This window comes from Anser cygnoides, chromosome 18 (assembly GCF_040182565.1).
Source record: "Anser cygnoides isolate HZ-2024a breed goose chromosome 18, Taihu_goose_T2T_genome, whole genome shotgun sequence".
Taxonomy (NCBI): Eukaryota; Metazoa; Chordata; class Aves; order Anseriformes; family Anatidae; genus Anser; species Anser cygnoides.
Window position 1 is genome coordinate 7,958,995 of NC_089890.1, and position 13,037 is coordinate 7,972,031.

At 65.3% G+C, this 13,037-nt stretch overlaps 4 protein-coding genes across 8 annotated transcripts in view; 2 read left to right on the forward strand and 2 right to left on the reverse strand.

Annotated features, from left to right (window-relative positions):
- SUPT6H (SPT6 homolog, histone chaperone and transcription elongation factor) overlaps window positions 1-4,230 on the forward strand; it is a 28,721-nt gene extending 24,491 nt beyond the window's left edge. The window contains exons 34-37 of the mRNA XM_048068163.2: window positions 175-252; window positions 339-505; window positions 1,836-2,023; window positions 2,211-4,230. Of these exons, the coding sequence (XP_047924120.1) occupies window positions 175-252; window positions 339-505; window positions 1,836-2,023; window positions 2,211-2,397 (620 nt within the window). The 3' untranslated portion in view covers window positions 2,398-4,230. The remainder of the gene's footprint in view (window positions 1-174; window positions 253-338; window positions 506-1,835; window positions 2,024-2,210) is intronic.
- A 1,241-nt stretch (window positions 4,231-5,471) lies between these two features.
- On the reverse strand, window positions 5,472-7,177 carry PROCA1 (protein interacting with cyclin A1). Its single transcript, XM_048067936.2, has 4 exons — window positions 6,966-7,177; window positions 6,283-6,415; window positions 6,044-6,178; window positions 5,472-5,963 (listed from the first exon to the last, which is right to left on the reverse strand). Exons 1-4 carry the CDS (start codon window positions 7,156-7,158, stop codon window positions 5,537-5,539), a joined length of 888 nt encoding a protein of 295 aa, XP_047923893.2. The 5' UTR covers window positions 7,159-7,177; the 3' UTR covers window positions 5,472-5,536.
- An 84-nt stretch (window positions 7,178-7,261) lies between these two features.
- Window positions 7,262-9,888, forward strand: LOC125183254 (adenine phosphoribosyltransferase-like). 3 transcript variants are annotated; one of them, XM_066979428.1, is made up of 6 exons: window positions 7,263-8,572; window positions 8,740-8,898; window positions 9,013-9,106; window positions 9,185-9,306; window positions 9,421-9,516; window positions 9,591-9,888. In XM_066979428.1, the coding sequence occupies exons 1-6, from the start codon at window positions 8,231-8,233 to the stop codon at window positions 9,870-9,872; spliced, it is 1,095 nt and encodes a 364-aa protein (XP_066835529.1). In that variant the 5' UTR covers window positions 7,263-8,230; the 3' UTR covers window positions 9,873-9,888. The 3 variants fall into 3 exon arrangements, with proteins under 3 accessions (XP_066835531.1, XP_066835529.1, XP_066835530.1); XM_066979429.1 differs by having other exon boundaries at window positions 7,271-8,572; window positions 9,185-9,331; XM_066979430.1 differs by lacking the exon at window positions 8,740-8,898 and having other exon boundaries at window positions 7,262-8,572.
- RAB34 (RAB34, member RAS oncogene family) lies at window positions 9,840-12,921 on the reverse strand. 3 transcript variants are annotated; one of them, XM_066979432.1, is made up of 11 exons: window positions 12,787-12,921; window positions 11,878-12,003; window positions 11,697-11,788; window positions 11,287-11,352; window positions 11,066-11,167; window positions 10,906-10,970; window positions 10,774-10,825; window positions 10,560-10,641; window positions 10,385-10,475; window positions 10,186-10,293; window positions 9,840-10,111 (listed from the first exon to the last, which is right to left on the reverse strand). In XM_066979432.1, exons 2-11 carry the CDS (start codon window positions 11,929-11,931, stop codon window positions 10,044-10,046), a joined length of 780 nt encoding a protein of 259 aa, XP_066835533.1. In that variant the 5' UTR covers window positions 11,932-12,003; window positions 12,787-12,921; the 3' UTR covers window positions 9,840-10,043. The 3 variants fall into 3 exon arrangements, with proteins under 3 accessions (XP_066835533.1, XP_066835532.1, XP_066835534.1); XM_066979431.1 differs by having other exon boundaries at window positions 12,779-12,912; XM_066979433.1 differs by lacking the exon at window positions 12,787-12,921 and adding an exon at window positions 12,634-12,729.
- Window positions 12,922-13,037: the final 116 nt, after the last annotated feature.

Below are 13,037 nucleotides of genomic sequence, written 5' to 3' on the forward strand. Positions count from 1 at the left end.
CCCTCCCTTAGCCTCTCCCACCATACAGTCCTGCACACGCCATGTCCCGGTAAAAGTGCGCCTTGCCTATACAAGTGTTTCCAACGATTTTTTTTTTTCAAATCCTGAATTTCAGACCAGTAGCTGCTCTTCTGGGAGAACTAACCCATCCCCCTTGGCTTCTGTTTTACACAGGTATTACCCCCAGCAGTAGCAGTCGGACCAGGACTCCAGCCTCCATTAACGCTACTCCAGCTAACATTAACCTGGCAGGTCAGTGCAGGCCTTTCCTGGTGGAACTGGGGTGCAAGGTCCTCCTCCAGGCTCTGCGTTGTCTAACACGATGGTCCTTCTTGCAGACCTGACCCGTGCAGTGAACGCCCTCCCGCAGAACATGACCTCCCAGATGTTCAGTGCCATCGCTGCCGTGACGGGCCAGGGGCAGAACCCAAATGCCACCCCTGCACAGTGGGCATCCAGTCAGTATGGCTACGGGGGCAGCGGAGGTGGCAGCAGCGCGTACCATGTAGGTGTCACTTCTAAGCCTTGGGGACGAGGTGCTGCGTGGCTTCTTCCCACCGCTAGAAACCATCCCGTGGGGATTCTGCTGGGCTGAGGGGTTGCTCCTTGCCAGAGATCCTAGCTGCACCCGTACTGCTGCAGAGGGGAGCCTGGCAGGGTTCTTGGACCAGATTTCTTCTTGCCTCCCTCCCGTGGCTGAGGAAATGAGGCGTGTAACCCAGTCCTGCTCTGGAGAGAGTTGAAACAAATAGCAAACTGGCCAGGCCCCCAAGGAATGTGGCAGGGTAGAGAGAAGGGATCCAGCGGTGAAGGCACACAACCTTGTGATTGTGCCCCTGAATCGCCAACGTGAGCTGCCAGAGGAAGAGATTAGCTGGGAAACTATGCGCTGAGTTTGCAGGGCTTTTCAGCTCAGCGTGCTAATCTCCGAGCTGCACCGGCAGGCGAACACCTCAGCCTGACCGAATACCCAGGGGCTTTGCAGGGAGTTGAACAGTTTCAGCTCGTGCTGAAGCCTTTCCTCACGCACGCTGGTGCCTGCCTCCCCCCGGCACACGCTGCCAGCTCCCTGGCTGACCCTGAGGCTAAATCCAGCTGCAGAAGGACTGAGTTGTCTGGGTACAAGAAACACGCCCTGCCATTAGATCTGATGAAGAGGTGCTGCAAGACAAGGCTTGCAGGGAGGAGAGATTCTCTTTTGGACCACCTTGGGAGGCTTCCATGGAGTTTTGCAAAACAAGTGTTGAGCTGGGGATAGGCAGGGATTGTGGATAACCCGATGTGTTAAGCACCAAGACAATCTGAAGGAAAAAGGAGATGAACAGGCAAAAAGACTAAGCAAACAGTGAGCCAGCCAGCTTGGGATCTGGGAGGGAGCCATCTCGGGAGCTGCCTTCTCTGCAACCCACTAGGGCAGAAAAACAAGGGCAAATTCATCTGTTCTTCATGTCCACCGTAAGATCTTGTTTCTGGATCTCTTGCACCCATCTCTCTTGTGGTCCTTACCTTTGTTTGCTTTGAACATCTCCCCTTGCACCCTGTGTGGGATGAACAAGGAAGGGTGACTATTTTATGGCTGGAGGCTCTTGGGGGAAAGGAGCAGGACCCAGAAATGTCCTGTGCTCAGCAGGGTGCTGCTCCTTCTGCCCTGCAGCCCCCCATTCCCTAGGCTGTGATCTCTGTGAACCTCTTGTTGTTGGATGAGGGGCTCCAGCAGGCCTGGGAGCGTGCAGCAGCCTCCCTGGCGAGCGGGGTAGTGCAGAGCACGCCAAACCTCCGCCTCGCAGCCTAGCAGGGTTTACCCGCTGTCCTCTAACAGCCTCTGCTTCCTGCAGGTCTTCACGACTCCAGCACAGCAACCGGTGGCCACCCCTCTGATGACCCCCAGTTACTCCTACACTACCCCCAGCCAGCCGATCACGACCCCCCAGTACCAGCTGCAGGCCAACACCACACCCCAGTCCACCCAGTCCCAGACACAGTCGCAGCCATCGTCCAGCTCCAGGCAGAGGCAGCAGCCAAAGTGAGTGGCGCCGGGGGCACGCATCTGCCTGTGTCACCTGCTGGTTGCTTTTGTGGATTTCCATGGAAGCAGCACGGTGGGGTTGTCACAAATCCTCCCGCATGGGATCTTTTGGAGAGGGAGGGCAGGGAAAGCTGCTCTGGGCTCGCTTTCTGGCATGTCACACCTCCCGATTCTGTCTTTACAGGACCAACAGCCATGCTGCGATCGACTGGGGGAAGATGGCCGAGCAGTGGCTCCAGGAGAAGGAGGCTGAACGGAGGAAACAGAAGCAGAGGCTGACTCCTCGCCCGTCCCCCAGCCCCATGATCGAGAGCACGCCCATGTCCATCGCCGGGGACGCCACGCCGCTGCTCGACGAGATGGACCGATAGGCTGTGCTGGACCTGCTCCGTGACCTCCACTCCCTTCTCTCGGAAAGGGAAGGGAGAGCGAACAGTTGAAAACAACTTCCCTTCCCTTAGCCACGTAACTCCTGTTTTATACGTCATGAGATGGTGGGAAATGACTCTTGGTGATGTGCACCTGAGCGAACGAATAGACTTGGCAGGGCTGGTCTAAATATATATATACTATATATATATATAAATATATCATAGGAAAGGACAACTGCAGTGGCCTCTGCGTTCCAGGTCCCTGCTTCACCACTTGGAAGCTCGGCAGAGCAGTTACAAGGTCAAATGAGTCCATCCTTTTACGCGCACAGCGGTCTGCTTTCACAGCGAAGACCAGGAAGCAAACGTAGCTGAAACTGCAGACCGCTGGCCTGGAGTGAGCCTGTTTGCTTTGGATTCTCCGAAACCCTGACTGTCGGCTCTCCTCGTCCAGAGAGCGCGAAGCAAAGTCACCGGGGGTGTGACAAGCTAACCAGAGTTCTCAAAAGGTTTCTGTTGTTTGTTCGCTCCGTGGTTTCACGTGTAACAGGCTCTGCAAAGTCTGTGCCAACCCCCAGGCGTGTTCGTAGGGGTCTCGCGCGGCAGCTCTGGGGGTAGGGGTCTTGCCGGAGAGAAACGCAGCTGTTGTACCAAAAGCTTGCTCTCCTCTGGCTTCTTTTGGATCAATATTTATTTAGTTTTTTTTGGGTTTTTGTTTTGTTTTGTTTTTAAATCAGACTGCGAAGCGAAACCCCAGGCACCGGCAGCTTTCCCAAGCATGGGCCAGACACTCGGGCTGAAACGCCGCGAGAGCAGCCGCTCGTATGGCGGGGGGGACGTAAAGCAGCTGAGCGCATGGCATCCTCCTCCGCGTCTGCTTAACCCTGCCCACTTGTAACCGAAAGGGGTGAATAAATAGTGTTTCTACTGAACACTACTCGAGAGGTTTTCTGTCTGCACCCCGCGCTGCCTGCCTGCCCTCTCCTCTTAGCCCTGGGTTGGCCGCAGGAGCAGAGTTCAGCGCTGAAAGCCGCTGCTCCTTCTTCCGTTGTTGCTTGGAGTTGCCTTCTGTGTGCCGAAACTTTCACGGAGAAGCTGATTTCTGTTGAGCTGATAAAAAAAAAAAAATGATTTGTTTTGGATGCATTGTATAGAGACATCATGCACACGTACCGCACCTCGCAAGGCCCACACGTCTCTCACTGGCTGGGAGAGGTACTGGGGGCCTGGGAGGGGGCAGATGATGCGGATAACTCCTGTTATAACTTCTGTCACGTCAGGAACTGCCAGCGCTGAGAGGCATTTCTGAACTGGAAAGTTTCTGCTGCACACACTTTCCCCTCTCCTCCTTTGTTCGTAGGGATTTTCTGTGGAAGCAGGGTCTTTGTTCCTCCGAGTGCTCCTGGTTAGCCTCCTCTTCGCTAGGAAATGAGCAAGAACAGCAGCTCCGGATAAACAAAGGTCTTTTTTGCATGTAAATGCTCCTGAAGAATGGCAGCAACGCAGGAGAACAAAGCAAAGCAGTTTCCAGAGAGAAATGCAGGTCCTGGCTTCCGCGCCGTCTCCTCTGGGGTGCTGGGGGCTGACACAGCCATGTCCCTCCTGCAGCCGCGGGCCGGGATGGGGCCGTGCTGGGGTGGCTTGCAGGTGTACTAACCTTGTGCTATTTTTTTATTTTATTAAATGCTACCATGGGAATTTGACTGGGGGGAGCAGCTCTTTACCAAGGATGTCTCTGACCCGTACCGGGGGGGCTAGTTGTGCATTGTCGGCTCCTTTTCAGCTTTGTTTTTAGTTTCCCCATACCGTCAATAAAAATTCTACTTTTGGGAAGCTGCCTGTGAGCTGTCTGTGTTTCAGCACCGATGCTGCGCTTGCCCCAAGGGCTCGGCACCCCTGAGCGGTGCTGCTCGATGGCGCGATGACTTGGTGCAGCCTCAGTGTTTCCTCCGTGGGCTCTGGTGCTCCTTTCAGTTCAGGGACGCGGGATCGCATCCGCTCCTCGGGCACCTCTCTGGGAGCAGCGGGGTTTGTGCGGGGCAGCACTGCCCTCCTGCTGGACTCGTGTCCTGTCCCCGAGCACTGCCCTCAATTCAGGCACCCCGTTACCATCAGGGGAACGAGTCGGGCTGCCCGAGCAGCCTGCGATCGCACAGAGGCTGTGCCTCTGCCTTTGTCCCGGGGCTGGAAAAGCTTCTATTGTCCCACACCCCAGAGCTCCTGCAGCGTGTGAAGTCTCCGGGGAAGGACGGGGGCCCCTCTCCTCCCCGAGCAGCCCACCCCGGCTCCAGCTCCCCGTGCAGCCGATGCTGCGAGCTGGCCACTGCTTTGCCTCCCTAGTGGGGCGGCAGAGGTGGCGTCGTCTGCACTGAGCACGTCTGCCCCTGGTCCCCGTGTTGTGTTTTGGGGTGGGAGAGGGGCTGCTCGGCCCCGTGCAGCTGCTTTCAGCCCCACAGCTGGCTGTGGTGTGTGTGACCAGCATCGCCTACGAGCCGCCCTGCTCCCGGAGGCAGGGGCCGAGGCGGCGGTGTGTGGGGTGAGCTGTTGGTGGGGCTGGAAAAGGAGGTGCCGGTGCTGAGCACCTCGCTCCCAACCTGGGAAAAGGGGGGGGTCAGAGCCGGGGCGGTGCAGTTCGGTCATCGCTGCTCCCGGGAAATAACACCCCGGGGAGCTGGAGCTCAACCAGCGGTAGCAGGGATCCCAAACCCCAGCCCTGCAAAATGGGCGCTGTGCCCTGTGCTGAAATGGGGACAGGAGCTGGTGTCCTCCCTCACCAGGGACGTGACTTCACCATCCTCAGGAATATGAAATGAGCCTCCACGAGTGCTGGGGAGTACCTCAAGCCCCTTCAGACCTTTTCTTCTTTGCACAACCCCGCAAACCCTCAGGTTTTCCCTTTCTCAGGAGCCCTGCGGGGCTGTGCACGGGGACCAGCCAAGTGCCCGCAGGTAGGTCGGGCAGCAAGACCCCATTCCCACCCTCCCCAGCCCATCAGCAGGCTTAACCCAAAGCTTTCCCCTGCGGCACTGCCCCCAGCGTGCTCCTTCCTCCCTGCTCCACACGGCTCCATCTGCTCGACGCCCTACTTTATTAACACAGCGAGGACCCGCGCGGGGAGCCGGGTCCGCGGCAGCGGGGCTCACGCAGCCTCCGGCTCAGCTTTGCTTTTCAGCCTCTTCTTTCTGTTTCTCTCCTTCCTCCTCCTCCTCTTCCTGCTGCCGCCGGCCGCTTCCCCCCGGTCCGGCAGCGGGTCCTGCGTCCCCGAGCCCGGCTGGGCACCGGGAGGAGCGTGGGTGGCGGGCGCATCGTGGCTCAGCTCCCCGAATTCGGCAGGGCTTTTCTTCTTCAGCCCCTTCCCCTTCTTTTTCTTATCCTTCATCCCTTTCCTCTCTTTGGCGGCGGGCAGCAGGCGGGCATGGCGCTGCGCCGGGACCTCTCCTCCTCCCCAAGGGGGGCTCAGGGCATCCCCCCCCAGCCACGCCGCCCTGTCGATGAGCTCCCCGCCGAACTCGTACAGCACCGGCTCCCTGGGCACCGCCACGGCCACCGTGTTGTACGCCTTGCACCTGCGGGGAGCGGGGACGGCGCGGGTCAGGGGTGGGGGCAGCAGCAGCGGGGCCGGACCCGGGGTGGGGGGGACGCTCACCAGACGTAGAGGTAGGGCTCCACGCACTCCTCCTTGTAGGCGAACTCGAAGCAGGGCACCCGGATGACGTTGAAGAAAGCCTGGCCCACCACGCGCGAGGCCGTGTCGTTCACCTGCTGCAGGCACTCCTTCAACCTGCGGGACGGAACCGGGGTGAGGGGGGGGGTGGCCGGGCTGGGACCCCCACCCCCCACCCCCCAAATACACACACACACCCCTGGGGACCCGGGGGTGTTCACCTGCGGTCGCAGTCGCAGTGGCTGATGGTGTGCCAGCGCAGGTTGCGGTAGCCGTAGCGGGCGGTGAAGGGGTGGATGACGTGCTGGCAGTGGTCATGGTCCCGGCAGCACCGGTCGGTGTCCCGGTGCTCCCCTGCGGGCACGGCACGGGGTGCAGGCAGGGCCGCGGGCAGCGTGGTGGGGGGGCATCTGGGTGCAGCTGGGGTGGGGCTGGGTCGGGTTGGGATCGGGGCTGGGGTGAGGATTGGGATGGGAACTGGGAGGGACAGGGCTGGGACTGGGACGGGACTGGGACGGGGATTGGGGCTGGACCAGCACCACAGTGGGGATGAGATTGGGAGCAGGATGGACTGGGTTGGACTGGGACCAGTCTGGGGATCAGGACGGGATGAGCACCAGGATGGGGACCAGAGGAGGGCCTGGGTATGGACCGTGTTGGACCAGCACTGGGACGGGGATGGGACCAGCACTCGGGGACCAGAATGGCAGCGGGATGGACCAGGATGGACTGGGACCATGCTGGGGGGGGGCGGATCAGGACACCAGGATGGGGACCGGGATGGCACCAGGATGGGGACCAGGATGGAGAAGCCCTGTAATGGGGCAAACTGGTGGACCAGGACCAGCCCTGGGATTGAGGACAGACGAGCTGAGGGACAGGGACGGGCTCCTTCGCTCCTTACCCAGCTGCTCGTAGGCATCCGCGTTGCTCCCAGCTCCGCACCACAGCGTCCCGGGGTAGGTGAGCCCGCGGCGGGCTCGGGGTCGCCCCGGGGGGGCCGCTCCGGGGCTCGGGGCTGCTCCGGGGGCGACCACCACCACCACCAGCAGGAGGAGGAGGAGGAGGAGGCGGAGGAGCGGCCGCGGGGCGCACATGGCACCGCGGGGCCGGCACCGCGGAGGGGCCGCCTTATAGCGGGGCTCGGCACGGCACGGCCCGCCCACCGCGGGGCGGCACGGCTCGGCACGGCTCGGCTCGGCTCGGCTCGGCACGGCTCGGCACGGCTTGGCATGGCATGGTGCAGCTCGGCATGGCATTGCTTGGCACAGCTTGGCGTGGCGTGGCGTGGCATGGCATGGCATGGCTCGGCACGGCTTGGATCGGCACGGCTCGGCACGGTGTGGTATGGCAAGGTGCAGCTCGGCACAGCATTGCTTGGCGCAGCTTGGTGTGGCACGGCACGGCACAGCATGGCACGGCATGGTGCAGCTCAGCATGGCATGGCACAGCTCGGCATGGCATGGCATGGTGGAGCTCGATATGGCATTGCTTGGCACGGCATGGCACAGCATGGCATGGCACGGCATGGCATGGTGCCGCTCGGCATGGCACAGCTCAGCATGGCATGGCATGGTGCAGCTCAGCATGGCATGGCACAGCTCGGCATGGCATGGCATGGTGGAGCTCGATAGGGCATTGCTTGGCACAGCATGGCACAGCATGGCATGGCACAGCATGGCATGGTGCCGCTCGGCATGGCACAGCTCAGCATGGCATGGCATGGCTCGGCATGGCACGGCATTGCATCCCCCAGTTGGCACGGCACAACTCGGCTCCGCGCGGTGCAGCCCGTGCCAGTACAGCCAGTGGGGCGATGCTCTGGTCCTAACTCACAAGGGGCCGGCGCTCGCAGCCCCAGCCACGCTCCCCCGGGGCCACGACAGACACGAGGAGCTGCGGCACCCACCGGGGCCGTGCCGTGGGACAGGACGCAGGTGGGGGCGATGCAGCTCCCAGCTGCCCGCGGAGCTTTCCCTGGGGTCCGTGCTCAGCCAGGGCCAGCAGCTTGCAGCCAGGCTGCCAGGGCTCGTCGCCCCTCGCAGGCTCCCCTTTGCCAAAGCCCATTTGCAGTCAGGACGCGGAGTCTGGCCGGTGGAGCCAGCGCTTGGCAGGGCAGGACGGTGCCCGAGGCCCCAGTGGGGACGTGCGCGGCCTTGAGAATTCCCCATGCTGGCCGAGACCCCCAAAGGCTGCACCCTGAGCACGGCTCTGCCGTGTCCAAACCTCACACTCACGGGATGCTTTGCACACCCGCACCCATCCCTGGCACCTCTGGGTGCTGGGGACATGCTCACAGGGGTGTGCCCCCCCTGGTGCTCCCTGCCACCCCCGGTGGGGGCACGTCACCGCCATGGCTCCTGCCTGGCACCAGCCCAGGTCCCCGCTGGCCGAGGGTGCTGGCAGGGGGCCCAGCACCACGGGGCTGCCCCCGCTCAGCTGTCGCTGTCTGTGACTGTACTGGGTCCCCATGACAGTCCCGCTCCGCTCGGCCTCGCCGCCGGCACCCAGGTATGGAGCCCGGCGCAGGGCCGCGGGGTGTGCACGGGGAAATTGGGGTGTGCATGGGGAAATTGGGGTGTGCATGGAGAAGTTGGGGTGTGCACGGGAAAGCTGGGGTGCCCCGAGCCACGGGGTGCCCTGAGGGGTCTGGGTCTCACCCCCTTGCACGCCCGCAGCCCCCCCCGTGCTCGCAGTGCCTGCGGTCCCCGCGCATGGACCTGAGCCACGTCCCCGCCGCCCGCGAGAAGGGCTGGTACCTGGCGCTGATGGCCCCCAACACCAAAGGTCCCAACTACGCCTGGCTGGACCCGTCCCGGCTCTACTGCCACCCGCAAGTACCCAGCGCCCGGGCAGGGGGCACCTAGGGGGGGGTTGGCACCCGGGTGGACTGCAGGTCTGGGGGCTGTGAGGACACTTAGGGGCACCCAGCACCTCCGCTGTCTCCCCAGGGCTTGCAGGACTGCGTGGCCGACCTGCTGCAGCCCTTCCAGGGGGACCCCATCGACCTGGTGGCCGGCATCGATGCCATGGGCTTCATCCTGGGTGAGGGGAGATGCGGGTGAGCCCGGGGTCCCCAAACCTTGTCCCCACGGGGGCTGACAGCGCCGCGGCCGCCCCCAGGTGCCGCCGTGGCCACCGCGCTGCGCAAGGGCTTCCTGGCCATCCGTAAAGCCGGGCATCTCTGCGTGGAGACGTTGTCGGAGCCCTACACTGACTACTCAGGCCGAGAGAAGGTGATGGAGGTCCGCACCGACACCATCTCGCCGGGTGAGCCCACGGGGCGCTCCCGCCACGGCGGGCTGCCGGCGCGGGCACCGGGCACCGTGCGCTCGGACGCAGCCTCTGCCCCTCCCTAGGTCTGCGCGTCCTCCTCGTGGACCAGTGGGTGGAAACCGGGGGCACCATGCGAGCGGCCATCCGGCTGGTGGAGCGGCTGGGGGGGGTCGTGGCAGGTAGGAGGGGGCACCCCGGGGTGCGCCCGCGGGGGCGGCGGCGGCCGGCGCTGAGCCCCCGCCGTGTCCCGCAGGCGTCGCGGCCGTCTGCATCGAGGACAGCGAGGGCGCGCGGTGGATCCGGGAGCGCTACAAGTGCGCCCACTGCGTGCCCCCCCGCCTGCAGCCACGCTTCGACCGCCACCAGACGGGCTGGGAATGATGCTGGGTCCGGCACCGTGCACCCCAGGTTTGGGGCGTTTTCTGCCCGGTTTGGGTTTTGGCGTAAGAACTCCTCCAGCACCGTGCCGCTGGCTCTGCCTCCTGCCCGCCAGCCCGACGCCTTTTTTAAAAAGCATAAAAAAACGTTTTATTAAAACAAACGGGAGGCTGGGGGCGTCTCCCCCTGAGTGGGTTTGCATAGCTAAGGGGGGCCGCGGGTGCCCCTGCCCAGCCCCGGCCGCAGGGACGGCTCCTCGGGGCGGCCGGGGCCGCTGCTCTTTGGTACGGAGACGCGGGCGTTATGGGGGGGGCACGGGGCTGCCCCCTCACTGGCAGCACTTGGGCTTCTTGCGGGGCGCCGACTGGTACAGGTCGCTCTCGTTGCTGCTGATGCCTGGAGGGAAAAAGGGTGGGTGGGGGGTGGCGGGGGGCACCCTGGGGGGGGGGGGGGCACCCGGGGGTACTCACGCACGGTGTCGCCGATCCTGCGGGCGCTGCCGCGCTCCAGCTCCGCCAGCACGCTGCTCTCGAAGGTCAGCGCCGCCACGCGGAAGAAGAAATCCCGCACGTTCTCCCCTGCCCCACGGGATAAGACCCCTGAGCACCTCGCCCTGCCGGGGGGGGGGGGGGAGGCACCTGAACCCCCACCCCCTTGGCCGGGACCCACCAGTGAGCGAGGACACGGCCCAGAACTCCGCCTGCATCTCCTGGGCTACCTTGAGAGCATCCTTCTCCATCAGGCTGTACTGCGCCGGCGTCTGCCAAAAGGGGGGTGGGGGGTGTTGGGGACGGCCCCCGCGCAGCGGGGGGGCCTACGGGGTTGGGGGGGGGGCCACACTCACGCTCAGGTCCTTCTTGGAGCCCACCAGGAAGAGGATGACGTTGGATGGGTCGTTCTCCTTCAGGGCGTCAGCCAGCCACTGCCTGCGGGGCCACCGTCACCGGCCGAGCGCTGCCCTCTTGCTCGCGCGCTGGGGGTCGTGACGGCCCCGTGCCCCCCCCTTCCAGCCCCCCCCCCCCCCCATGTCCCCATCCCCTTGGCCGGGTGTCACCTACCGCGTGTGCTCCAGGGACGCCACGTCGTTAACGTCGAAGACGATGACGATGGCTGGGGGGGGGGGGGGAGAAGTGAGATGGGGACGGGGACGTCCGGTGGGGACGGGACACGGCGGGGGGGGGGAGTCTCACCTTGCGCTCCCCGGTAGTAGGTGGAGGCGATGCACTTGAAGCGCTCCTGGCCGGCTGTGTCCCAGCTGGAGGGGGGGGGGGGGGGGGGCAGGAGGAGGTCAGGGGGGGCAGCGGGAGCCTCGGGGGGGGGGGGGGGGGCACGGGGCTGGCACCAACTCACAGCTGCAGGCTGAAGGGCACCCCCAGCACCTCGAAGCGCTCCATCTCGAAATCCACCCCGATGGTCGCCTTGTAGTTCTTGTCGAAGGTGTCCTTGCAGAAGCTTGGGGAGGGGGGAGGGGGGGGCAGGAGACGAGTGTCAGCCCCCGGGGGGGGGGGGGGGGCTCTTCCCACTGTGCCCACCCCCCCAGAAGCGCCTCCTGCGGGGCGGGGGCCGGTTACCGGTTGATCAGGCAGGTCTTCCCCACCGACAGGTCCCCCACCACGATGATCTTGGAGATCTTGAACCTGCGGGGCAGAGGGGAGCACGGCCACTGCGGGGGGGCACCCAGTACCGCCCCCACCCCCCCCGCCAGCCATTTTGGGAAGCCCCCGCACCCCCCGGCAGCACCGTGCCCCCCGTGCCCCCATAGCCCCCGTCCCCCCCCCCCCCCCCCCTCACTTCCCACCACCACCAGCAGCCGCAGCTCAGCCCGGACCCCCGCACACCCCCCCGGCTGCATTCCTGCGCCGTGACGCAGCCGAGCAGCGCCGGCAGCCACGCGGCGCCTTCCCGCTGTGGGGACACGCTGGGGACCCCCCCAGTTTGGGGGGGGACACCCCCGTGCCCCCCTCCCAGGGGGGGTCCTCACCCCACGGTGCCCGTCCGCTGCTCCTGGCAGGCGCTGGCCACGCTGGGGTGGAAAGCGGGGCGGGCGTGCAGGGCGGCCTCCTTCCGAAAACACTGCCACGGGGGGGGGGACAAAGGGGACCCCGGTGAGGTTGCGGGGCTCATGGAGGCCACCCCCGGGCCGCTGTCCCCTCCCCGGTCACCTGCGGCAGGTCGGCGATGACCCTGTCCCTGCGGACGGGGGCCAGCACGTTCATGGTCCCCTGGGGCCACCGGGATGGGTTCGGCGGCCGGACGGAGCGGGGACGGGCTGAGGGCCGCCGAGAGGCCTGGGGAGAGACGGAGCAGGGGGCGGCGCTGCGCCCGTGTCCCCAGACTCTGTTTTCCTCGTGTCCCCAAGTCCCGATTTCCCGGGGTCCCCACGTCATCCTGTCCCCAAGTCCCACCGTCCCTGCGTCCCCAACTCCTGCTGTCCCCATGTCCCCAGGTCCCGTTTTCCCTGGGTCCCCACGTCGTCCTGTCCCCAAGTCCCCAAGCCCTGCCATCACTGCGTCCCCAAGTCCTGCTGTCCCCAAGTCCTCAACTCCTGCTGTCCCCATGTCCCCAAGTCTCACTTGTCCCCAAGTCCCTCATGTCGCCAAGTCCCCCATTCCCCCGCCTCATGTCCCCATGTCCCCCGGTCCCCCTGTCCCCACGTCCCCCGGTCCCGATATCCCCCAGTCCCCAAGTCCCACTGTCCCCATGTCCCCCCTGTCCCCCGGTCCCCATGTCCCCGTGCCCCGGTCCCGCTGCCCGTGCATCCCTCGGGCATCCTCAGTCCCCGTGTCCCCGTGTCCCCACCCGAAGCACCCCGGCACCGCCCGTCCCCGTGTCCCTTGGTCCCGGTCACCCCCCCGTCCCCCCGGTGCCCCCCCCCCGCTGTCCCCATGTCCCCGTGTCCCCCCCCGGTGTCCCCTCACCCCGGGGTGCCACCACCTCCGTCCCCGTGTCCCCGGTGCCTGGCTGTCCCCGTGTCCCCGCCACCCCCACACAGCCGTGTCCCCCCCCCCCCCCGGTGCCGCCCCCCCCCCCGGTGTCCCCTCCCGGTGCTCCCCTCCCCGTTACCCCGTTACCGCGCCCCTCCCGCCGCCGCTCGCGGTGCTCGGCGCTGCACCCTCGGCGCCCTGGCCCCTCCCTCGGGCCTTTCGGGGCGGGGAGGGGCCGGCACTGCGGTTCCTGCCGGGCCGGGCCCTGCCGCCGCCGCCCGCACCCCCGGGACCCCCGGGATCCCCCCCCAGCGGGGCGCACCCCGGCCCCCCCCCACTCGGTGACAACGGGGAGGGGAGCGGGACTACAATCCCCATGATGCCCCGCGGGGCGACGG